The following is a 27,018-nucleotide window of genomic DNA, read 5'->3' on the forward strand; positions in this document are numbered from 1 at the left end:
ACCTGGGTCCCTAATACAGCCATACAAATGCAAGCTCTTAATCAAACAAATTGGGAACAAGTCAAGGGTTCACAGACTTGTTATCACCTTAGACATATACAAAACATGAAAGGGGACTGCACTCTCAGACTGGACTGGGTACACATCTCATGACCCTGCAACATGCTCAGCCCTTGGTGCTCAATAGCACTCTCAGGAAGCTGTGCTGTCCCCAGAGTCCCAGGCAGTTAACCCCAGACAAGTCTGGGTGCAAGAATAAAAAGAGAGAAGCGCTCAACCTGGGAACGAACAATAGCATAATAGCTTGTTCTATGGCTAGTTACCACCCTAGAAGCAGCCTCTTTTTGCTCAATATGTGCCTTTCAATGAGAAGAACTTTCCTGTAGCATATCAGTCTGATCCTGACTTAACAGTGCAGTCCAGCCCCGAAATACCAGGCAATCCCTCTCTGAACAAGAGAAACAGCAAAACCCCAGACGTACATTTCGGCCTATTGTGGGCCTCGTCAGTGAGGTGCAGCCATATCCCTCTAAGCACACTGAGCAACGGGTCCACGTCTGGATTCCCGCATCACACTTAGGGAGACTTCCCTAAGTGTCATAATTTGCATAAATAAAAAGAGAGAAGCCCTCAACCTGGGAACGAACAATAGCATAATAGCTTGTTCTATGGCTAGTTACCACCCTAGAAGCAGCCTCTTTTTGCTCAATATGTGCCTTTAACAGAGAAGAACTTTCCTGTAGCATATCAGTCTGATCCTGACTTAACAGTGCAGTCCAGCCCCGAAATACCAGGCAATCCCTCTCTGAACAAGAGAAACAGCAAAACCCCAGACGTACGTTTCGGCCTATTGTGGGCCTCGTCAGTGAGGTAAAGCCATATCCCTCTAAGCACACTGAGCAACGGGTCCACGTCTGGATTCCCGCATCACACTTAGGGAGACTTTCCTAAGTGTCATAATTTGCATAAATAAAAAGAGAGAAGCGCTCAACCTGGGAATGAACAATAGCATAATAGCTTGTTCTATGGCTAGTTACCACCCTAGAAGCAGCCTCTTTTTGCTCAATATGTGCCTTTCACAGAGAAGAACTTTCCTGTAGCATATCAGTCTGATCCTGACTTAACAGTGCAGTCCAGCCCCGAAATACCAGGCAATCCCTCTCTGAACAAGAAAAAAAGCAAAACCCCAGATGTACGTTTCGGCCTATTGTGGACCTCGTCAGTGAGGTGCAGCCATATGCCTTTAAGCACACTGAGCAACGGGTCCACGTCTGGATTCCCGCATCACGCTTAGGGAGACTTCCCTAAGTGTCATAATTTGCATAAATAAAAAGAGAGAAGCGCTCAGTCTGGGTGCAAGGCCCATAGGGAAAATTCCTCTGTGTGTTGTATTACTTTATTTTGTAATCCTCCTATAAGCCTTGCATGCAGACTTGTCTAGGGTTAACTACCTGGGACGCTGTGAGAGCACAGCTTCCTGAGAGTGCTATTGAGCACCCAGGGTTGAGCATGTTGCAGGGTCATGGGATGTGTACCCAGTCAAGTCTGAGAGTTCAGACCCCTTCCATGTTTTGTATATGTCTAGGGTGACATGGTCATGGTGGAGAGTTTGGAATTTGATTGATTGATTGCTTCTGTGGACATGTGTCTTTTATATAGGTAGCAAGCAGAGATTAGGAGTACTGGCTTTAAGATAGTGCTCCTAATCTCAGCTCATTACCTGTATAAAAGACACCTGAGAGCAATAAATCTTGCTGATTGATAGGGGATCAAATACTTATGTCACTCAATAAAATGCAAATCAATTTATAACTTTTTTTTAAATGCATGTTTCTGGATTTTTTCTTGTTATTCTGTCTCTCACTGTTAAAATAAACCTACCATTAAAATTATAGACTGATCATTTCATTTCTTTGTCAGTGGGCAAACGTTCAAAATCAGCAGGGGATCAAATATTTTTTTCCCTCACTGTGTATATATATATATGTATTTATAAAGCACTTTCCACAATTCAAGTTATATTAGGAAAGAGAACTGTTGGTTAATTTATCGACAGTGTTCCACAGAATAGAACATGTTTTTGCTAGATAAGTGAATGCTTTCTGGTGGAAATAGAAGTAAAAAAAATGTTTGAAATGTTGAGTAGCCAAAAAATCATAACTCCTTTAAGCCAAGTTAAAAAAATTTTTTAATGTTAATTCAGTGTAAGAAGGGCGAATGCTGGATATGTTTCTCTAACCCAAATGATTTCTAAAAGTTGCAATGAGATCTCTATACACAAATTAGTTGTGATATATAAAATTATATTGATAACTTTTCTTAAATACAAATTTTTTTTTCATGATTTAGATAGAGTATACCATTTTAAGCAACTTTCTAATTTTCTCGTATTATCAATTTTCTTTGTTATTTTGCTATCTTTATTTAAAAAGGAGGAATGTAAATCTTAGGAGCCGGACCAATGTATGTTCAATTTGTTTTAATCTTTTTAAATAATAATATGTATTTTTTAATCTAAAGGGACACTCAAGTCAAAATTAAACTTTCATGATTCAGATAGGGCATACAATTTTAAACAACTTTCCAATTTACTTACGTTAAGAAAATGCGTACAATCTTTTTATATTTACACTTTTTGAGTCACCAGCTCCTACTGGACACAACATTTACGTATATGCATTTGTGAATGGCTGATAGCTGTCACATGATTCAGGAGAAGTGCAAATAGACATATCTTTTAAATTTGACAGAAACATTTTTAACTACTCAATTGATTTGCATTGTCTTTTTATCATGCATTTGTTGATTATGCAAATCGACTGTATTTACTGGTCCTTTATTCACAATTAACATACTTTGGGCTTTGAAAGGGACATTAAACTCTAAAATATGTATATGATGAATGAGACAGATTGTTTGAAACATATTAAAAAAGATATATAGTATATATATATTTTAAGTTCAAATTATTTTTGAATTGAAACAGTTTATTTTTATTTTGAAGCTAACAGGAAGTACAATTAGACCTTATGGCTGACTGCTCACTGGCTGAAAAACAGCGTTAGTTGTGAAGATAAAACACTTTCGCCAATTTTTTTTCTTTTGTGGCGTACGGTTGCCTTCTTTTGTGGAGAAAAAACAGAATTTATGCTTACCTGATAAATTACTTTCTCTTGCGGTGTATCCAGTCCACGGATTCATCCTTACTTGTGGGATATTCTCATTCCCTACAGGAAGTGGCAAAGAGAGCACACAGCAGAGCTGTCCATATAGCTCCTCCCCTAGCTCCACCCCCCAGTCATTCGACCGAAGGCTAGGAGAAAAGGAGAAACCATAGGGTGCAGTGGTGACTGTAGTTTAAACAAAAAAAAATTAACCTGACTTAATTGCCAGGGCGGGCCGTGGACTGGATACACTGCAAGAGAAAGTAATTTATCAGGTAAGCATAAATTCTGTTTTCTCTTGCAAGGTGTATCCAGTCCACGGATTCATCCTTACTTGTGGGATACCAATACCAAAGCTTTAGGACATGGATGAAGGGAGGGAACAAGACAGGTAACCTAAACGGAAGGCACCACTGCTTGCAAAACCTTTCTCCCAAAAATAGCCTCCGAAGAAGCAAAAGTAACGAATTTGTAAAATTTGGCAAAAGTATGCAGTGAAGACCAAATCTGTTCAACAGAAGCCTCATTCTTGAAAGCCCATGTGGAAGCCACAGCTCTGGTGGAATGAGCTGTAATTCGTTCAGGAGGCTGCTGCCCAGCAGTCTCATAAGCCAATCGGATGATGCTTTTCAGCCAAAAGGAAAGAGAGGTAGCAGTCGCTTTCTGACCTCTCCTCTTACCAGAATAAACTACAAACAAGAATGATGTTTGTCTGAAATCTTTAGTTGCTTGTAAATAGAATTTCAAAGCACGAACCACATCGAGATTGTGTAATAGCCGTTCCTTCTTAGAAGCTGGATTAGGACACAAGGAAGGAACAATGATTTCCTGGTTAATATTCTTGTTAGAAACAACCTTTGGAAGAAAACCAGGTTTGGTACGTAAAACTACCTTATCGGCATGGAACACCAGATAGGGTGAATTACACTGCAAAGCAGACAATTCAGAAACTCTTCGAGCAGAAGATATAGCTACCAAAAACAAAACTTTCCAAGATAATAACTTAATATCTATGGAATGTAAAGGTTCAAACGGAACCCCTTGAAGAACTGAAAGAACTAAATTTAGACTCCATGGCGGAGCAACTGGTTTATAGACAGGCTTGATTCTGACTAAAGCCTGAACAAACGCTTGAACGTCTGGCACCTCCGCCAGACGTTTGTGTAAAAGAATAGACAGAGCAGATATCTATCCCTTTAAGGAACTAGCTGACAAACCTTTCTCCAATCCTTCTTGGAGAAAAGACAATATTCTTGGAATCCTAATCTTACTCCACGAGTAACCCTTGGATTCACACCAACAAAGATATTTCCGCCATATCTTATGGTAAATTTTTCTGGTGACAGGCTACCTAGCCTGAATTAGCGTATCTATAGCTGATTCAGAGAAACCACGCCTAGATAGAATTAAGCGTTCAATCTCCAAGCAGTCAGCCGCAGAGAAACTAGATTTGGATGCTTGAATGGACCCTGTATTAGAAGATCCTGCCTCATTGGCAGTGTCCATGGCGGGACAGATGACATGTCCACTAGGTCTGCATACCAAGTCCTGCGTGGCCACGCAGGCGCTATCAGAATTACCGAGGCCTTCTCCTGCTTGATTCTGGCTACCAGACGAGGGAGAAGGGGAAATGGTGGAAAAACATAAGCCAGATTGAAGGACCAAGGCGCTACTAGAGCATCTATCAATGCCGCCTTGGGGTCCCTGGACCTGGACCCGTAGAGAGGAAGTTTGGAGTTCTGACGGGACGCCATCAGATCCAATTCTGGAATGCCCCATAGCTGGGTCAGCTGAGCAAAAACCTCCGGGTGGAGTTCCCACTCCCCCGGGTGAAAAGTCTGATGACTTAGAAAATCTGCCTCCCAGTTGTCTACTCCTGGGATGTGAATCGCAGATAGATGGCAGGAGTGATCCTCCGCCCACCTGATTATTTTGGTGACTTCCTTCATCGCTAGGGAACTCTTTGTTCCCCCCTGATGATTGATATACGCCACAGTCGTGATGTTGTCCGACTGAAATCTGATGAATTTGGCCGCCGCTAGCTGAGGCCATGCCTCAAGCGAGTTGAATATCGCTCTCAGTTCCAAAATGTTTATCGGGAGAAGAGACTCTTCCCGAGACCATAGGCCCTGAGCTTTCAGGGAGTCCCAGACCGCCCCCCAGCCTAACAGACTGGCATCGGTCATTACAATGATCCACTCCGGTCTGCAGAAGCATATTCCCTGAGACAGGTGATCCTGAAACAACCACCAGAGAAGAGAGTCTCTGGTTTTCTGGTCCAGTTGTATTTTAGGAGACAAATCTGCATAATCTCCATTCCACTGTTTGAGCATTCACAGTTGCAGTGGTCTTAGATGTATTTGAGCAAAAGGGACTACGTCCATTGCCGCTACCATTAATCCGATTACCTCCATGCACTGAGCTACAGATGGCCAAGGAATGGAATGAAGAACTCGGCAAGTAGTTAACAGCTTTAATTTTCTGACCTCCGTCAGAAATATTTTCATTTCTACCGAGTCTATTAATGTTCCCAGGAAGGGAACCCTTGTGAGCGGGGACAGAGAACTTTTTTTGGTGTTCACCTTCCACCCGTGAGACCTTAGAAAGGCCAGAACAATCTCCGTATGAGCCTTGGCTCTGGGAAATGACGACTCCTGTATTAAGATGTCGTCCAAATAAGGTGCTACTGCAATGCCCCGCGGTCTTAGTACCGCCAGAAGGGACCCTAGCACCTTTGTGAAAATTCTGGGAGCAGTGGCCAACCCAAAGGGAAGGGCCACAAACTGGTAATGCTTGTCCTGAAAGGCGAACCTTAGGAACTGATGATGATCTTTGTGGATAGGAATATGTAGGTACGCATCCTTTAGATCCACGGTAGTCATATATTGACCTTCCTGGATCATAGGTAAGATTGTCCGAATGGTCTCCATGTTGAATGATAGGACTCTGAGGAATTTGTTTAGAATTTTTAGATCCAGGATTGGCCTGAATGTTCCTTCCTTCTTGGGAACCACAAACAGGTTTGAGTAAAAACCCAGTCCTTGTTCTGTAATTGGGACTGGACATATTACTCCCATCTTGAGTAGATCTTCTACACAGCATAAGAACGCCTCTTTCTTTGTCTGGTCTGAAGACAGACGAGAAATGTGGAACCTTCCCCTTGGAGGGGAGTCCTTGAATTCTAGAAGATATCCCTGAGTAACGATCTCTAATGCCCAGGGATCGTGAACATCCCTTGCCCAAGCCTGAGCGAAGAGAGAGAGTCTGCCCCCTACCAGATCCGGTCCCGGATCGGGGGCTACCCCTTCATGCTGTCTTAGTAGCAGCTGCAGGCTTCTTGGCCTGTTTACCCTTTTTCCAGCCCTGCGCAGGCTTCCAGGTTGCCTTGGGCTGTGAAGTGTTACCCTCTTGCTTTGCGGTTGCAGAGGTTGAAGCAGGACCGCTCCTGAAGTTGCGAAAGGAATGAAAATTAGCCTTATTTTTAGCCTTAAAAGGCCTATCTTGTGGGAGAGCATGGCCCTTTCCCCCGGTGATATCCGAAATAATCTCTTTCAATTCAGGCCCGAAAAGGGTCTTTCCCTTGAAATGGATATTTAGTAATTTTGATTTGGATGACACATCGGCCGACCATGACTTGAGCCAAAGCGCTCTGCGCGCCACAATGGCGAACCCTGAATTTTTTGCCGCTAACTTGGCTAATTGCAAAGCGGCATCAGTGATAAAAGAATTAGCCAGTTTTAAAGCTTTAATTCTATCCATAATTTCGTCATATGAGGTCTCCCTCTGGAGCGACTCCTCCAGTGGCTCAAACCAGAAAGCCGCTGCAGTAGTTACAGGAATAATGCAGGCGATCGGTTGTAGAAGGAACCCTTGTTGAACAAAAATTTTCTTTAGTAAACCTTCTAATTTTTTATCCATAGGATCTTTAAAAGCACAACTGTCTTCAATTGGAATGGTTGTGCGCTTAGCCAGCGTAGAAACTGCTCCCTCTACCTTAGGGACTGTCTGCCATGAGTCCCGCCTGGGGTCAGTAATGGGGAACATTTTCTTAAAAATAGGAGGGGGAACAAAGGGGACACCTGGTCTTTCCCACTCCCTGGTAACAATATCCGCAGCCCTTTTAGGAATCGGAAATGCATCAGTGTATACAGGGACCTCTAGATATTTGTCCATTTTACACAATTTCTCTGGAACCATAGGGTCACAATCATCCAGAGTGGATAGAACCTCCCTAAGCAATACGCGGAGGTGTTCCAACTTAAATTTAAAAGCTAATGAATCTGAATCAGCCCGTTGAGAAATTTTTCCTGAGTCAGAAATTTCTCCCTCAGACATCCCATCCCTCGCTCCTACATCAGAGTGTTGTGAGGGTACGTCAGATAAACCTCCCAAAGCTTCCGACTGCTCATAATCTGTTCTTAAAACAGAGCTATCTCGCTTTGAAGGAAAAACTGGCAGCTTGGATAGAAAGGCCGCAAGGGAATTATCCATAACTGTCGCTAGTTGTTGCAATGTAATATGCGCCAATGCACTAGAGGTACTAGGTATTGCTTGCGCGGGCGTAACTGGTGGTGACACTTGGGGAGAGGAATGTGGACTATCTTCATTCCCTTCCGTCATAGAATCATCTTGGGCTACATTTCTAAGTGACACAGTATGATCTTTAACTTGTATAGACACATTAGTGCACTTGGGACACATTTTGAGTGGGGGTTCCACCATGGCTACTGAACACATAGAGCAAGGCTTTTCCTTAGTGTCAGACATGTTAGACAGATTAGTAATATATGCAAACAGGCTTGGAAAACACGTTAATCAATAAAAATTACAATTTGAGAAAAACAGTACTGTGCCTTTAAGAAATAAAAAGCGCACACAATTTTACAAAACAGTGAAAAATGCACCAAATCTTTTGAAATTTTCACAGTATGTGCCTAATGCTTCAATATGATTGCACACCAAGTTTCAGCCTGATTAACCCCTTAATGCCCAAACCGGAGCAGCCTAAAGCCCACAATCGCTTTCAAAACTACAGCACCTTGCCACAGCAATCTGCTGTGGCCCTACCTTCCCTTATGGATTAGATTAGGGGAAAAACAGATTCTGTGAGTCCCTCAAGTAGTCTCTGGACCCTCCACGTGAAGCAGCATGAACTGTCTGGATAAATGAACTGCGCAACAGAGGAGCGAAATCAGGGCCCCTCCCACTCCACTCCGGAGTTGTGAGGCCCTCAAAGTCACACTTGGGTGACTAAATATATGCCATGTGGATAAAAAAAAACCTTAATAAACACCCCAAATGTGATTAAAAGTGTCTACCAATGAGTATTTTCCTAATAAAATAATCGATTGCCCTTTCACAGTGTCCACCAGCCTATTGAGCCCTGTTAAATAAGCCCTTATTCTATACTAAGTTTCAGAAAATGGCTTACCCTTCCCTCATGGGGATTCCTGTCAGTCTTCTAGCATTAACATGTCTTGACTAAAAAAAAAAGATGACTGAAACATACCTCAATGCAGTTAAGCCTGCAAACTGTTCCCCCCAACTGAAGTTCTCTGGTACTCATCAGTCCTGTGAGGGAACAGCAGTGGATTTTAGTTACAACATGCTAAAATCATTTTCCTCTCAGCAGAAATCTTCATCACTTTTCTGCCAGAGAGTAAATAGTACAAGCCGGTACAATTTAAAAATAACATATAAAACTACAAATCTAACACCACATTCACTTTACCCTCCCGTGGAGATGCCCTACTGCTACAGCGGCAAAGAGAATGACTGGGGGGTGGAGCTAGGGGAGGAGCTATATGGACAGCTCTGCTGTGTGCTCTCTTTGCCACTTCCTGTAGGGAATGAGAATATCCCACAAGTAAGGATGAATCCGTGGACTGGATACACCTTGCAAGAGAAATACAGAATGTGCTCATTAGCATACATTTGCATAAATGATTACACAGCATAACTCAGAAACTAAAAACGATAGGACTGATTTTAAAAGGTCATTTGTTTATAATTAGATCCCAACACATATAAAATAAGTTTATGCATAATAGGACCCTTATTTCTATATTTATTCTTTATTATCTATATTGAATTGAACCTTAAAAATACTGGCCTTGTTGGTATTTTATAGAGAACTGCCTACTTTTAGCTGCAACAGGAAAAAAAATGATCAATGTTAATGTTTAAGAATATAGAGGACAATATTGTTATTAGAACTCAATTATATCTTGCAATTCATATGATTTAATCAGATTTTATTTATTTAGGGTCCTTATTGGCTCACCTCTGGAGGGTCAACCTACAAAACGAACAGGTGATGTTTATAAATGTCCGGTAAATAAGGCCAGGCAGCCACCTTGCACAAAACTTAACTTGCCAAGTAAGTGGAAACTACCTTTTGTTTTAACCATTAAAGGAATCCTCTGCTTTTTATTTTCTTCCAAAACTAATCTGCCTTATGATGCTATCACTCTCTGGGCTCGATGATATAATCCTCGCCAGATAAAACCTACTTTTTCTCGCTGACTCTCGCAAGGCTGCCCCGGTGCAATGATCGTAAAAAAGGGGCAGTCCCTGCGAGTGGCGAGTTGGCTCCTATTAAAAGTAATAAAGCTCGCTGGATAGGGACATTTCGCTCCTTAGTGCAAATGTAGCAGGGAGCAGGGGGAGCACTTTAAAATTAAAATCCTGCAGCCAATATAACTCACATTACGCTGCTTTCTGCTTATAGCATCTTACATTCGCCTATATTTTAGTATGCATTTGTTTTTCTATTGGGGTTCTAAGTTTTCGTATTGTTTTGAGAAAAGCTCGCCACCTTTTAGTTGGCGAGAAAAAACTTTGAGATCTGCAGTGTAAAAATCTATATAGAATTAGGCTGGGATTAGAGAGACATTTTCATATACGCCAATAGAACACCGATGTTCAGCCCATTTTACAAAAAAAAAAAACAATTCCTGAACAAGGGGTCATGATCTCAAGTTGAAAGATAGTAGGTTCAGGAGTAATTTGTGGAAGCACTTCCCCAAAGGTGTTAAGGACAAACACTGTGGAGGACTTCTAGAATGCCTGGGGTAAGCATAAGGTTATCCTAAAAATTAAATAAACTTAGACTTATTAACTTAGACTTATTAATATTCAATTTTCTTCATCATGTTAATAAGCATTTGTTTTTGGTTAAAGCCAAATAGAATATCTGCCCCATCAAATAATAATGAAAAGCACACATACATATTACAGCTTTGGGAATATAAATTGATATATATTGTTCCCAAGAGATAACCATGCCTTATACTTGATTATTGCACTCATCCTCTGCAGCAGCCCAACCAACATGGGATTTTAAAGTCAAAATTAAACTTTCATGATTAACATAAAGCATACATTTTAAATAACAAACTAAAAAAATAAATCCAATTTACATCCATTATCAAATTGTCCACAGACTCTTTATGCACACTTTTCTGAGGCACTGGGCTGATGGTTATCATATGATATAAGGGACAAGGAAATTGAAGGAAAATTTGAAAATTGTTAGAAAATAAATAATCTACTGTTCATATGAAATTCAAAATGTGTTTTGCTTTGTATTTGTTATTATGCATGTGTCAATTATAAAATTCTTCTGTATTAAACAGTCCTTTAAAACTCTTTTCCATGCAGATATATATATATATATATAGGCAAAATGAGTCAGTTGCACTCTCACAAACAGTATCCCAAGGGCCAGGGTGCTAGAATAGGTGAAATGTAGTCAGGTAGAAAACAGCACTCTCTGGACTTAAGTTTTAAACAAATAGTTTAATTAGTAACGTTTCGGGGAATGCTCCCCTTCATCAGACCAACAACATACAAGTGAATCAAACATTTATGTACACATAGACCCCTCCCCCTAGTGCAAAAAACGCCAAAAACTGGTTGTCATGGCAACCAAACCCACAGTGCAAAGTAAATACAAATAATACAGCATATAATCCAGCAAGCAATAAATAAAGCAGTCAATAACGCAATAATCACAACTGTGAACCCACAGATGCATGATCCTGGTAAATGGGCAGATATACACTGGGATATAAAATGTGAACTAGAGGATACAGACATATGCCAAATGATGCAGTACAGAGTATGAGGAGGAATCCTAGATAACAAACCAGCATCGAGCTGTATAAATTCTTCCTATTCAATACAATTTATAGAACAGTAACACCTTCATTTAGAGCATAATAGCATATCTGTATTAGCCATCTGTAACTAGATCCGTTCTACATTACACATAATACATTCGCAGTGACACTTAATGACTACCACTGATAAGGCATAAGTAACCCTACTTTAGGGATCAGACATTAACCTCAGTCCTAATGCATTATAAACATTCAATGTGTTAATAGTAAAGAGAAAGCATAGACCGTAGTATCAGAGCGTAACCCAGAGGGATCATTCCGTGTAGCCGTGTCAGATGCAGGCCCATGTTAGTGCTTACAGTCTGCACCGCGCATCGCACAGCTAAGTAGTGCGCATGCGTATCGCCCAGGGGCGATCCGCCCCCAATGCTCCCCAGAAGCGTTACCATAGGCTCGATGTGACAAGCCCCTACTTAAGTGCGTGTAAACAAATAACACATTTATACTCGCTGTCCAGCTATTGGGCAGAGTAAAATACTAAACTAAACTAAAATAAGTCATTATGACTCGGCGTCCGTGAATAAAAATATTCAAATGGGGTATAGGCAAGGGTATACTACGTGTGAGATGTCAGTGACAGGCAACCCAGCCCGCAGTCCACTAGACATAAGACATCTAATCAAAACGGCAGCTTTCAACCCACAGAATACTTAGTGACTCGGCCCGTATAGTGCAGGAGCCCCCATATAGGATGGGTGTAGCTTGATTGTAGTAACTATGGTCATAACTCTCAGTACTTGGATCTACATATTAATTGGCCATAATGGGACAAAGCCCACCATGACGTCATAATATGTCTGGGAGTCACAAGCTAGCGCACACCTTTACACAGAAACTGGGTAGCAGATACCAATAGGTTAGGGCAAATCCCGCCTAGAGCATACAGGAGGGAAACTTAGGTTATCTATCATGTGAGGCAATATTATAATGCACAAATACAATACCCAACCTAATCAGGGTATTAACATACTTCCAGGACAAATCAGCATAATAAAACGTATCACATAAAAAGCATAGTGTGTTAACCCACCGGGAACAGTGGTTAGAAAACCAGAGAAGGATGCATATAAGCGGCCTGACCAATCTAAGTCAATATTAAGTGACAAATCCCTGATGGCAGCATGGGGTGTGCTCAGACAAACACTCATAAAGAATGTTTTGGTAACCAGGGGAACGACACATACCTATGAAGAAGATAGGTGTGCTACGTGCAGCCACATCTACTTTACAAGGTGGAAAACACAAAGCATCAATACACATGTAGCAGACAAAAATTAACCAAACACACAGTAATAAAGAATACAAATAAGAATGAACAATCAAAAATCATAGAAAACAGTGCCAGTCTATTTCCATATTCAAACCTCTGGGATGTATGGTGTCCAGTTTAAAGATCCACTCCGCTTCTTTTTGTAGGAGACGTGTGTCCCTATCCCCGCCCCTCGGGAGTGGGGGTACGTGGTCAATAAGCTTAAATCTAAGGTCTGCAACAGAGTGACCCTTTTCCATGAAATGTCTGGCCACTGGCTGGTCACTCTTGCCTTTTTCAATTGCTGTCCGAATAGCGCTCCTGTGATTGGCCATCCTTTTCTTGATGTCGTCTGAGGTTTTACCAATGTAAAAAAGGCCACAGCTGCAATTCAACATATATACCACAAACTTCGTGGTGCACGTAAGATAGTGCTTGATCCTATAGCTTGTATTGTTGTGTGGATGTCTGAACTGCTTACATTGCAACATAGAGTTGCACGTCACGCAACTAGGGCATTTGTAGGAACCTTTTTTGGTGATTGGTGTCACTTTATTGTAGCTGTCAGTAGGGTCTGTATTCATCAGAATATCTTTTAGGTTCCTTCCCCTTTTGTACCCAATCCTGGGTGGTCCATAGTGCTGGTAAGGTAGTGATGGGTCTGTCTGGATGATGTCCCACTTCTCTTTTAGCGTAACCCCCAGTGTCCTTGTGTTGGGGGTGTAGGCTGTGACGAAATTCATTCTCTTCTGGTGATCACTCTTAGTAACCTCCAAATCCACCTGGGACCTTGCTTCTTTTACAATGTTGCATTTGTATCCTCTGTTGTAGAATCTTGCTTCCATTTCATTTAATTGTAACTCCTTTTTCTCATCAGATGTATTATTGCGACAAACTCTCAGCATTTGTGCCCTGGGGATCGCCTTTATGAGTGATCTGGGATGGTAGCTGGAAGCGTGTAGTAATGTATTTCTGTCAGTAGACTTTTTAAATAGGGTAGTTCCAAGTTTGTTGTCAACCTTATAGATTCTCAGATCCAGGAAATCAACTTCGTTGTAGCTGGAAACCTCTTTAAGTTGAACCTGTCCCCCTCTTTCATTCAGGGATATGACCCATTCACCAAAGGACTCGATTGTTCCTCGCCAGATGATCACGATATCATCAATGTACCGCTTGTAAAAATATACCTGTTGGTTGTCATACACCTTGAATATATTCTCTTCAACATACTCCATAAAGAGATTTGCAAATGCAGGTGCCATATTCGAGCCCATGGCTGTTCCCATGAGCTGCAAATAGAATCTTCTCTCAAACTTAAAGTAGTTCAATTTGAGGCATAAGGATAAGAGTTCAACAATAAAACCTGTTGGTGGTCCCACATAGGGGCACCTCTCAAGGCAGTTGGTGATTATCTCCATCCCCATTTCATGCGGTATAATGGTGTACAAGCTTGTGACGTCAAGACTAGCAAGCACATCACCTGGTTGTATATCAGTCAGTTTGGTAAGATACGTGATAAGAGCCGAGGAGTCCCGTAGGTAGGATCGCATATTAACAACTAGAGGTTGTAGCAAAGAATCAACAAATTTAGCCAAGGGCTGTAATAATGACCCCCGTGCTGAAACTATGGGGCGTCCAGGTGGGTTTACCAACTGCTTGTGTATCTTTGGTAATGTATACAGTATTGGTCTCACCGGGTTGACAGTTGTCAGCCAGTCTTTAGTAGTTGAGTCTATCCAATTCATTCGAGCTGCATGCTCAATAACAGAATCAATCTGTGTTTTATAAGAAATGGTCGGATCACAGGGTAGAGCCCTATAGGTAGAATTATCCGCCAATTGTCTGTCTATTTCAGCTTTGTAATCCTGGTAGTCCTGCAGGACAACCGCACCACCCTTATCCGCTGGGCGTATGACTATTGTAGAGTCATTCCTAAGGGATTGTACAGCTTCCCAATCACTTGTTGTCATGTTGTTTCTAGTCAGGTCATGTTCCCCCTGTCTTATTCTTTGTTGTACCATGCGAGTAAAAGTTTTAATACTTGGGTTAGTTGTGGGGGGTTCAAATGTGCTGGGTTTTTTGAAAGGGTGTCTGTTGTCTTCCATCACCTTTCCCTGGCGTGACGTGCAACTCTATGTTGCAATGTAAGCAGTTCAGACATCCACACAACAATACAAGCTATAGGATCAAGCACTATCTTACGTGCACCACGAAGTTTGTGGTATATATGTTGAATTGCAGCTGTGGCCTTTTTTACATTGGTAAAACCTCAGACGACATCAAGAAAAGGATGGCCAATCACAGGAGCGCTATTCGGACAGCAATTGAAAAAGGCAAGAGTGACCAGCCAGTGGCCAGACATTTCATGGAAAAGGGTCACTCTGTTGCAGACCTTAGATTTAAGCTTATTGACCACGTACCCCCACTCCCGAGGGGCGGGGATAGGGACACACGTCTCCTACAAAAAGAAGCGGAGTGGATCTTTAAACTGGACACCATACATCCCAGAGGTTTGAATATGGAAATAGACTGGCACTGTTTTCTATGATTTTTGATTGTTCATTCTTATTTGTATTCTTTATTACTGTGTGTTTGGTTAATTTTTGTCTGCTACATGTGTATTGATGCTTTGTGTTTTCCACCTTGTAAAGTAGATGTGGCTGCACGTAGCACACCTATCTTCTTCATAGGTATGTGTCGTTCCCCTGGTTACCAAAACATTCTTTATGAGTGTTTGTCTGAGCACACCCCATGCTGCCATCAGGGATTTGTCACTTAATATTGACTTAGATTGGTCAGGCCGCTTATATGCATCCTTCTCTGGTTTTCTAACCACTGTTCCCGGTGGGTTAACACACTATGCTTTTTATGTGATACGTTTTATTATGCTGATTTGTCCTGGAAGTATGTTAATACCCTGATTAGGTTGGGTATTGTATTTGTGCATTATAATATTGCCTCACATGATAGATAACCTAAGTTTCCCTCCTGTATGCTCTAGGCGGGATTTGCCCTAACCTATTGGTATCTGCTACCCAGTTTCTGTGTAAAGGTGTGCGCTAGCTTGTGACTCCCAGACATATTATGACGTCATGGTGGGCTTTGTCCCATTATGGCCAATTAATATGTAGATCCAAGTACTGAGAGTTATGACCATAGTTACTACAATCAAGCTACACCCATCCTATATGGGGGCTCCTGCACTATACGGGCCGAGTCACTAAGTATTCTGTGGGTTGAAAGCTGCCGTTTTGATTAGATGTCTTATGTCTAGTGGACTGCGGGCTGGGTTGCCTGTCACTGACATCTCACACGTAGTATACACTTGCCTATACCCCATTTGAATATTTTTATTCACGGACGCCGAGTCATAATGACTTATTTTAGTTTAGTTTAGTATTTTACTCTGCCCAATAGCTGGACAGCGAGTATAAATGTGTTATTTGTTTACACGCACTTAAGTAGGGGCTTGTCACATCGAGCCTATGGTAACGCTTCTGGGGAGCATTGGGGGCGGATCGCCCCTGGGCGATACGCATGCGCACTACTTAGCTGTGCGATGCGCGGTGCAGACTGTAAGCACTAACATGGGCCTGCATCTGACACGGCTACACGGAATGATCCCTCTGGGTTACGCTCTGATACTACGGTCTATGCTTTCTCTTTACTATTAACACATTGAATGTTTATAATGCATTAGGACTGAGGTTAATGTCTGATCCCTAAAGTAGGGTTACTTATGCCTTATCAGTGGTAGTCATTAAGTGTCACTGCGAATGTATTATGTGTAATGTAGAACGGATCTAGTTACAGATGGCTAATACAGATATGCTATTATGCTCTAAATGAAGGTGTTACTGTTCTATAAATTGTATTGAATAGGAAGAATTTATACAGCTCGATGCTGGTTTGTTATCTAGGATTCCTCCTCATACTCTGTACTGCATCATTTGGCATATGTCTGTATCCTCTAGTTCACATTTTATATCCCAGTGTATATCTGCCCATTTACCAGGATCATGCATCTGTGGGTTCACAGTTGTGATTATTGCGTTATTGACTGCTTTATTTATTGCTTGCTGGATTATATGCTGTATTATTTGTATTTACTTTGCACTGTGGGTTTGGTTGCCATGACAACCAGTTTTTGGCGGTTTTTGCACTAGGGGGAGGGGTCTATGTGTACATAAATGTTTGATTCACTTGTATGTTGTTGGTCTGATGAAGGGGAGCATTCCCCGAAACGTTACTAATTAAACTATTTGTTTAAAACTTAAGTCCAGAGAGTGCTGTTTTCTACCTGACTATATATATATATATATATATATATATATATATATATATATATATATATATATATATATATATATATTTAAAGCATTGCATTACTTCTCAGAAGTGGAGTTCTTAATCATGAGTTCTTCTTCCATATATTTGATGGTGGATTTCTTGGGTATTTTATTTTAAAATTAGACAACCGCAATTGCTAAAGAAATGAAGGCAGTAGTTTCAGTCAATCAGAATAGCTTTCGGTATGAGGATAGGAATAGTATGGTTACAGCTGATATTAAAAATATAAAAGCCATGGACAATGTGAAAATATGGTTTAAGTAAGACAATATGGGATGGGGGATTTAAGGTGGTTGGGGGTTATTCAGTAAGCCCCCATGGATGGCTGTGTCACGGTGAGTGAGGGATGTTACATAGATGCAGTTTTTTACATCCATTGGATAGGTGCTGTATCCAAAATGACCTCAAGTAACTCTGATGCGTGCTGTGGGTGTTACATATGGCAAAGGTTCACAGCAAATCCAAACCAGTACAGAACAGCATCTATAGTGCAAAAATGCAGCCATTCCCAAAACTGATTTTCAGTGTCTGAAAGTTATTCTAAATTATTAGTGATTTTTCAAGGTTTATAAAATGCTTGTTAAGTGAGAACCCAGGTCCAGTTTTAGGATGTTTGGAATAAAATAAAAAGATTTTTAGAAAACCATAATACAAGGATTAAGGGATGTTTGAAGAGTGGAAAATTAGGTATTGATTTAGAGTAAGATTTATTTAGAAAAAGGTTTAATAGGATGGAAATCGAAAGTAGGACATACTAATGTTGTATGCATTGAAGATTTACATTTCTAAAATACTTTAGCAAGATGGTGGGGATCCGAGCATCATAGGGAAAAAATGGATTGTGTTTAACGGTTCAGCTAAGTTAGCAACTATAACTCCTTTATTGTTATGAACACTTCACACTCTCTTTGTTTTAGAAACTGCTGTATCTATGTTTATTTCATTGTCTGTCCTTAATAAATTGCTTTCAACCAGTTCTAGAGAAAAAGACATAGCATAAAGTATGACAATGAAGTGCCCCTTTGGTTTACCTTTTTTAGAAGTGATTCTTCCATCAATATGCAGAGTAAATCTGCTCCTATATTTTTCCACACATACCTATCTTCACAAATTCTTTCCATAAAGACCTAATTCATCCTAATGTACACAATCACTGAAATTTACTGTGTGCATTGGTTTAGAATCATTACAAGCTCTACAGAACCATAGGACTCTTAATAGGCTGTTTTTCACTTATTTCTATTTTTGCTGAAAATAGCTGCCTTGTAGAACTTGAGTCTGTTAAGTGTAACTTTCTACTGATTATTTTTAAAACAATTTTGAAATTAAAGGGACATAACTCATTTGTTAGAGCATGAATTTTAAAGCTATAGACCCTACACTACTGTTTATTCAACCCCCGCAAAGGGGTTAAACACAAAGTAAAAATATAGCTCGGGACCCGCAAAGCAACGCTGATCCAGTCAACAGCTGTAGTCGCCAAACTCAGACGTGTAACTAGTGCTGCTGATTGGATCAGCAACTGTTCATGCTTGGGATCAGCAGTGCTCTACAGGTGTCTAGTAGCACTTCTACTGTGTGTTTAACCTCTTTTTTTATCATTTTGTGGTATTATATAAATTTTAATATTATGATCTACTTTAGAAATAACTGTACAGTATTTGGATGGATGCCTAGATTAACAGAGTGGATCAGATAACACTAGTAAAGAATTATGTAGTAATTCCATGCAATGATTTTATATTCTTTAATGAGTCAACAAATTTGATTAAGGCCATTTGTATATTTTATGTTGTGCCTTTGGAAAAATAAAACAGTATTGATTATCCTCCCCTTTTTGTATGGATATGATTCTATTGTGTAGGTGCAAAGGTTAATATGTATATTAACAATAATCATGCAAATTAAAAAATAATGTGCATGTCTCTTTACATACTGTAGGTTTAACATCAATTGCCAGTGTTTCTGAGGTTAAAGAAAACATGACTATGGGTTCCACATTAGTGACAAATCCCAAAGGTGGATTTTTGGTAAGGAAACTTGTACTTTATTGCTAATAGTACATACAACTGCAAATACATACCCATAATTCAAAGCGTTAATATTGGCAAATCTATAGACTTCCTATGGAGAAATATTTTTATGAAAGCCTTCAATAGTATTATAGTTATATTTTATTTATAATTTCCACAAATACTCCAGCGCACACAGTTTTACTAAGGTTTCTCAGGTTTAGCCTTTTTCAGCTATAGGTAGCAATTTATATATGAAATTCAAAACAAGTGTTATTGCTTTATATTTGTTATTATGCATGTGCCAATTCTACAATTCTACTGTATTTAACAGTCCTTTAAAACTCTTTTCCATGCCTATATATATATATATATATATATATATATATATATATATATATATATATATATATGTATATATATATATATATATATATATACACTGTATATGTTTTATATATATATATATATATATATATAAAGCATTGCATTACTTCTCAGAATTGAAGGAGTGCTTTAACATGAGTTCTTCCATATATAAGTTGGTGGATTTCTTTAAAGGGCCATTATAGCGATAAAATATAAAGCTATAATTTGCTAGCACATGTTATTTTATCACTAGTAGAGAAGAAAAGAAAAGCAAATAAGCGCTGCAGATTGGATCAGCGGCAGTATCCGCTCAGGACAAGCAGTGCTCTACAGGTCCCAAGTGACACTTTAACTGTGTGTTTAACTCATACAAAGGTGAATAGCTTTGCCGCATCTCTAGTAATAAAATATCTTGCTCTAACAAATAAGTTAATTTTATTTTTATTGTTTTATAACAATGTTTGGATGATACACTATACAAATCATTTACAATTGTACATATCTCAGATTATTTGTAGAGCATTTTATTTTACTACTGTAATAGACCTTTCATTTTATTTTTCCAATCTTTCTAGCTTCACCAGTCTCACCAACTTCACCAGTTCCTATATCGTGTTTTGTAGCTAATTTACAAGTGCAGACCTCTCTATCCTGTAGTGAATCATCTGCAAATCATATAAAAACTGGTGAACAGTTAATGGTGAAGACATTTTACTTGCTGAGTGCCTAGGACCTAAGACCTGTTAGTTATATTTGTTAATATTTTTTAATGTTGTGTTTGCTGTATTTGTCCCTAGTTGAGTAATTGTATATAATGTAATAGGTACCTGTTTAGAATATAAAATATCATTCTAATACATTAAATATATATATTAATTTATAACAATATCTTCTTTCCTAAGGCATGTGGACCTCTTTATGCTTACAGATGTGGAAGTCTGCATTACACAACTGGAATTTGTGCAAATGTCAGTTCTAATTTTCAAGTTTTAAATTCTATTGCACCTTCTGTCCAAGGTAAAGAGTGTTGTAAAGTAAAAATACTTCAGTTTGCATTATCAATCTGTACAGATAGCAGACTGAAATGTAAGAAATTGATATTTAAGAGAAACAACTATATAGATAAAAAATGTATATATATATATATATTTGTAAAGAAGGGCACTCTCAGGATTTTTGTTTCAAACTCTATATATATTTATTTATTCTGACAACTTCAGAATTTTAATTATAGAAGATCATGGTCGACGTTTCGGCTCTTACTTGAGCTTCTTCAAGACAAAAGTTATCATTAGTCGGCTATTGAGCTGTACTCCTAGATGAAAAAATAGACATGGTGGTGAAGGGGTTTATTAGAATCAGTCTTAATACTGCAGCTACTTAACTAGCATTTCAAGACGCCACAAGTGAGCCTCAAATGCTGGGGCTATGAAGCTGCTTTTGCAGTTTAATAAATGGAGCCCAATGACTGAATCACAGGCTGGGCAGTCAAAAGGCTGACATGTAAAAGTAAAGGGGGCCGATTTAAATACGCTGTATTTAAGACATCACTGAATTTAAATTGCACAAGCAGTTCTGGTGGACTGCTTGTGCAATGCCGCCCCCTGGAGATTTGGGACCCATCGACTGCTAGCAGGGGGTGTCAATCAACCTGATCGTATAGGATCGGGCGGATTGATGTCTGCAGCTTTAGAGGCAGCGGGCCAGTTAAGGAGCAGCGGTCTTAAGACCTCTGCTTAATAACTGCTGTTTCCAGTGAGCCTGAAAGCTCGCGTGAAAACAGGGGCATCAGGGTCCATTCGGCCCTTGATGAATTGGCCCCAAGGTGTTCATCAAAAGACCATCTAGTTTTTATTTTTTAATCTGTTATATGTTTTGATATACCCCCCTTTTTGAAGGATCCAAACAAACGTTGGATTCAATATACATTTGAAGTCATTTTTTTGCACATATATATTTTATTATTAATTTTTTTTAATCAGATTTTTTATCCTGAATAAAAGTTTAATTTTAACATTTCTAATTGATAATTATTTTGTATGAAATATATCATTGTTTTTCGCTTAAAGGGATATGAAACCCAAAAATGTTTTTTTGTGATTCAGACAGAGCATAATATTTTAAAAAAAGTTTCCAATTTACTTCTATTATAAAATTTGCTTTGTTCTCCCATTGTACCATTTGTTGAAGAGATACCTAAGTGAGTGTGTGGAGCACTACATGGAAGGAAATCGTGCTGCCATCTAATGTTCTTGCAAATGGATAACATTATTGCAAAACATCTGCCATATAGTGCTCCAGACACGTGCACACTCCTGAGCTTACGTCCTTGTTTTTAACAAAGGATACCAAGAGAATAAAGACATTTTATAATAGAAGTTATTATAAACTTATTTAAAATTGCATGTTCTAGCTGCATCATGAAAGGAAAAATTTGTGTTTTATGTTTCTTTAAAGGGACACTGAACCCACATTTTTTCTTTCGTGATTCAGATAGAGCATGCAATTTTAAGCAACTTTCTAATTTACACCTATTATTACATTTTCTTAATTCCCTTGGTATCTTTATTTGAAATGCAAGAGTGTAAGGTTTAGATGCCGGCCCATTTTTGGTGAATAACCTGGGTTGTTTTTGCTGATTGGTGGATAAATTAATCCACCAATGAACACGTGCTGTCCAGGTGCGCTAAACCAAACAAATAGCTTAGATGCCTTCTTTTCAAATACAGATAGAAAGAGAACAAAGAAAAATTGATACTAGGAGTAAATTAGAAAGTTGCTTAAAATTGCATGCTCTATCTGAAACACAAAATAAAAAATTTGAGTTCAGTGTCCCTTTAATAATCACGTATTTGCCTCCTTATAGACTGTTTATTATAAAAATATGCAAATGTCTTATTGAGAGGTGCAGTAGTAGCTACTATACATCTATATATGATCATCTTTTCTTTTAGCCTTTAAAGGTATTTTCATACTTAACTTGATACTCACACTGTTAGACCAACAACCAGTACATGCTCATCAGTAGGAAACAAATATGCAGTGACATAAAATGACAGATTTCATTTATTAATTATTTCATTCTTTAGAATGTCGTGCTGAGTTGGACATTGTCATAGTACTTGATGGTTCTAACAGTATATACCCATGGCACAGTGTTGTTGACTTTTTACAGAATCTTTTAAAAAAGATGGATATCAGTCCAAATCAAACACAGGTAAGGGATTCATGCAACTATAGTTTTCTTTTTATTTGATTTTAGATAACTTGCACAGAAGAGTGGTCATTTTTATAGGCATCTACCCTAAGTTCACCTTATGTTTGTTTTTTTCATTTAAAATTAAACTATTGACCTATTAGACTGTTCTTGTTGAATACACTTTCCATTAAAAAAATATAAATATTTTAAAGAGGTATCTAATTTTTTATCACCAAAGGTTTTCTCAGGGACTCTAATCAGTTCACTTTATAATTAAATTTTCTGCAGTCTTACATCTGATGAGCAAATGAGTTGATTATGATTTTTTTTTTTTTTTTAAATGCGTTACCACCTTGTCTGTTGCAGGGGTTTTACAATACCCGATCTGGAATTGTTACTGGATTATAAACAGATTGCCACTGTGAATTTGTTAGCAAAACCTTCCAATGTTTGCAGCTAATTAGCTTATTATCTCTGATAAAGCCAGTTAGGAACACATATGTGTCAGGGTATTGACTTGTGAAGTAAACTTACAATTCTCAGAACTGGAAACCTCATAGTTGTCAAACAAATTACAGGATATGTAGGCAACATACATAATAAAAATAAATTGGAAAGTTTTTTTGTTTGTTTTTTACCTACACATAATTACGCATTTTAGATTATAACCTCAAAGTGTTTCATGTTCCTTTAACTTCCTGTTAGTCTCCAAAGTGCTAGTCAATACAAATGTGTGAAAAACATATTGCTGTATTTAAATAGTTTCTCTTATAGAAGTTCAAACTGAAAATTATAATAAATAAATAACGCCTAGATTACGAGTTTTGCGGTAACAGGGGTGCAGTGCTAATTTGCCCATTATTCTCACCGCTCACTTACCTGCAGTGCTGGTATTATGGGTTTTTATCAACCCGGCGTTAACAGGCAAGAAGTGAGCGTAGAGCAAAATTGTGCTCCACACTTTACTCCAATACGAACTCTGCTTAAGTAAGCGATGAACTGGTTGTACGTGCTCATGCACGATTTCCCCATAGACATCAATGGGGAGAGCCGGCTGAAAAAAAGTCTAACACCTGCAAAAAAGCAGCGTAAAGCTCAGTAACACAGCCCCATTGATTCCTATAGGAAAACTAAATTTATGTTTACACCTAACACCCTAACATAAACCCTGAGTCTAAACACCCCTAATCTTACACTTATTAACTCCTAATCTGCCACCCCCAACATCGCAGACACCTACATTATATTTATTAGCCCCTAATCTCCCTCCCCCAATGTCGCCGCAACCTACCTACATTTATTAACCTCTAATCTGCCACCCCCAATGTCGCTGCCACTATTCTAAATTTATTAACCCTTAAACCTAAGCCTAACCCTAACCCTAACACCCTCTAACTTAAATATAATTTAAATAAATCTAACTAAAAATTCCTATCAGCCAATACAATGCGAGCTCAATCCTATTGGCTGATTGGATCAGCCAATAGGATTTTTTCAACCTTAATTCCGATTGGCTGATATAATTCTATCAGCCAATCAGAATCTAAGGAACACCATCTTGGATGACGTCACTTAAAGGTACCTTCATTCGTCGGGTAGTCATCGTTGGAAGAGGATGCTCTGCGCTGGTTGTCTTGAAGATGGACCCGCTCCGCATCGGAAGGATGAAGATAGAAGATGCCGTCTGGATGAAAACTTCTGCCCGTCTGGAGGACCACTTCTGCCCGTCTGGAAGACCACTTTTGCCGGCTTCGTTGAGGACATCTTGCCGCTTGGATGAAGACTTCTCCCGGTAAGTGAATCTTCAGGGGGTTAGTGTTTCTTTGGGGCAATGCCCCGCAAAAGGCCCTTTTAAGGGCTATTGGTAGTTTAGTTTAGGCTAGGGTTTTTTTTTTTTTTTTTTTTGGGGGGGGGCTTTTTTTATTTTGATAGAGCTATTAGATTAGATGTAATTAGTTTATAGATCTTGTAAATTGTTTTTTATTTTCTGTAATTTAGCTTGTTTGTTTTTGTAATTTAGCTAATTTTATTTAATTGTATTTAATTTAGGGAATTTATTTAATTGTTGTGTAATGTTAGTGTCACTTAGGTTATGTTTTATTTTACAGGTCAATTTGTATTTATTTTAGCTAGGTAGTTAGTAAATAGTTAATAACTATTTAGTAACTCTTCTACTTAGGTAAAATAAATACAAACTTGCCTGTAAAATAAAAATAAACCCTAAGCTAGATACAATGTAACTATTAGTTTTATTGTAGCTAGCTAAGGGTTTATTTTACATTTAAGTATTTAGTTTTAAATATATTTTTTAATTAGATTTAGTCTGATTTCTTTGGGGCAATGCCCCGCAAAAGGCCCTTTTAAGGGCTATTGGTAGTTTAGTTTAGGCTAGGGTTTTTTTTATTTTGGGAGGGCTTTTTTATTTTGATAGGGCTATTAGATTAGGTGTAATTAGTTTAAAGATCTTGTAATTTGTTTTTTATTTTCTGTAATTTAGTGTTTGTTTGTTTTTTGTAATTTAGCTAATTGTATTTAATTTATTTAATTGTATTTAATTTAGGGAATTTATTTTATAGGTCAATTTGTATTTATTTTAGCTAGGTAGTTATTAAATAGTTAATAACTATTTAGTAACTATTCTACCTAGGTAAAATAAATACAAACTTGCCTGTAAAATAAAAATAAACCCTAAGATAGATACAATGTAACTATTAGTTATATTGTAGCTAGCTTAGGGTTTATTTTATAGGTAAGTATTTAGTTTTAAATAGGAATTATTTAGTTAATGATTGGAATGTTTAGTTAGGTTTATTTAAATTATATTTAAGTTATGGGGTGTTAGGGTTAGGGTTAGACTTAGGTTTAGGGGTTAATAAATTTAGCATAGTGGTGGCGACGTTGGGGCGGCAGATTAGGGTTTCTAAGTATAATGTAGGTGGCAGCGATAACCGGAGTGGCAGATTAGGGGTTAATAAATGTAGGTAGGTGGCGGAGATGTTAGGGACAGCAGATTAGGGGATGATAATATTTAACTAGGGGGCGGGATTGCGGCGGTTTACGGGTTAATATGTTTACTCTAGTGGAGGCAATGTCCGGAGCGGCAGATTAGGGGTTAATATTTTTATTATAGTGTTTGCGATGCGGGAGGGCCTCGGTTTAGGGATAATAGGTAGTTTATGGGTGTTAGTGTATTTTTTAGCACTTTAGTTATGAGTTTTATGCTACGGCTTTGTAGTGTAAAACTCATAACTGCTGAATTTAAAATGCATTAGGAATCTTGACGGGATATGGTGTACCGCTCACTTTTTGGCCTCCCATGACAAACTCGTAATACCAACGCTATGGAAGTCCCATTGAAAATAGACTATACGCAATTTGCGTAAGTTGGTTTGCGGTAAGGCCAAAAAAAGTGTGTGGTGCCCCTAAACCTAAAAGACTCGTAATGCCAGCGGTAGTAAAAAAGCAGTGTTAGGACCTGTTAACGCTGCTTTTTCACCTAACCGCAAAACTCGTAATCTAGCCGTAAGTTAATTAAATCACACAAAATTACATTTTATGGCACTACCAAGTGGCGAGCGGACATGATTCACTATAGCGAATCGTGTCCGCTCGACATCACTAAATGCAGGCAGCATACGCTATCCAAAGTTATCATTACACAAGCATTTCTGGTGAAACACTTGTGCAATGCCACCCCCTGGTCACTGGTGGCCAAATCAGCCGATAGCTGGGCCTGTCAATCATCCAGATCGGATCAGGATGATTTCAATCTGCCACCTAAAAGGTCTTACGACCGCTGCTTCTTAACTTCTGTTTCAGACGAGCCTCCGAAGCAGCATCGGCTGGTTAATAAATGGAGCCCAAAGACTTTAAAGGGACAGTAAAGTCACAAAAAATCTTTCATGGTTTAAATAGGGCATGTCATTTTAAACAACTTTACAATTTACTTTTATTACCAATTTTGCTTTGTTCACTTGGTATTCTTAGTTGAAAGCTAAATCTAGGAGGTTCATGTGCTAATTTCTTAGACCTTGAAGACTGCCTCTAATAGGAAAGCATTTTGACAGTTTTTCACCACTAGAGGGCGTTAGTTCATGTGTTTCATATAGATAACATTGAGCTCCGGCACGTGAAGATCCTAAGAGCAAGCACTGATTGGCTAAAAATGCATGTCTGTCAAAAGAACTGAAATAAGGGGGCAGTTTGCAGAGGCATAGATACAAGGTAATCACAGAGGTAAAAAGTATATTATTATAACTGTGTTGGTTATGCAAAATTGGGGAATGGGTAATAAAGGGATTATCTACCTTTTTAAACAACAACAATTCTGGTGTTCACTGTCCCTTTAATTTTAATTCACTGGAGTCTGCAAAACAAAAACTTCAGCTTTAATTTGGGAATGTTTTTTAATAGCATTTTAATTTATTAAAATTGTGCTTATATGTAGTCAGAATTAGGAATGAACTATAACTTCAAAAAAATTAGTAAATGA

The 27,018-nt window shown here is 38.7% G+C and overlaps 1 protein-coding gene across 1 annotated transcript in view; it reads left to right on the top strand.

Annotated features, from left to right (window-relative positions):
- Positions 1-27,018, top strand: part of ITGA1 (integrin subunit alpha 1) — a 359,476-nt gene that overhangs the window by 64,146 nt on the left and 268,312 nt on the right. Inside the window, exons 3-6 of the mRNA XM_053701263.1 lie at positions 9,431-9,543; positions 18,888-18,976; positions 20,230-20,344; positions 22,417-22,544. Coding sequence (XP_053557238.1) covers positions 9,431-9,543; positions 18,888-18,976; positions 20,230-20,344; positions 22,417-22,544 — 445 coding nt within the window. The remainder of the gene's footprint in view (positions 1-9,430; positions 9,544-18,887; positions 18,977-20,229; positions 20,345-22,416; positions 22,545-27,018) is intronic.

This window comes from Bombina bombina, chromosome 2 (genome assembly GCF_027579735.1).
Source record: "Bombina bombina isolate aBomBom1 chromosome 2, aBomBom1.pri, whole genome shotgun sequence".
NCBI lineage: Eukaryota > Metazoa > Chordata > Amphibia > Anura > Bombinatoridae > Bombina > Bombina bombina.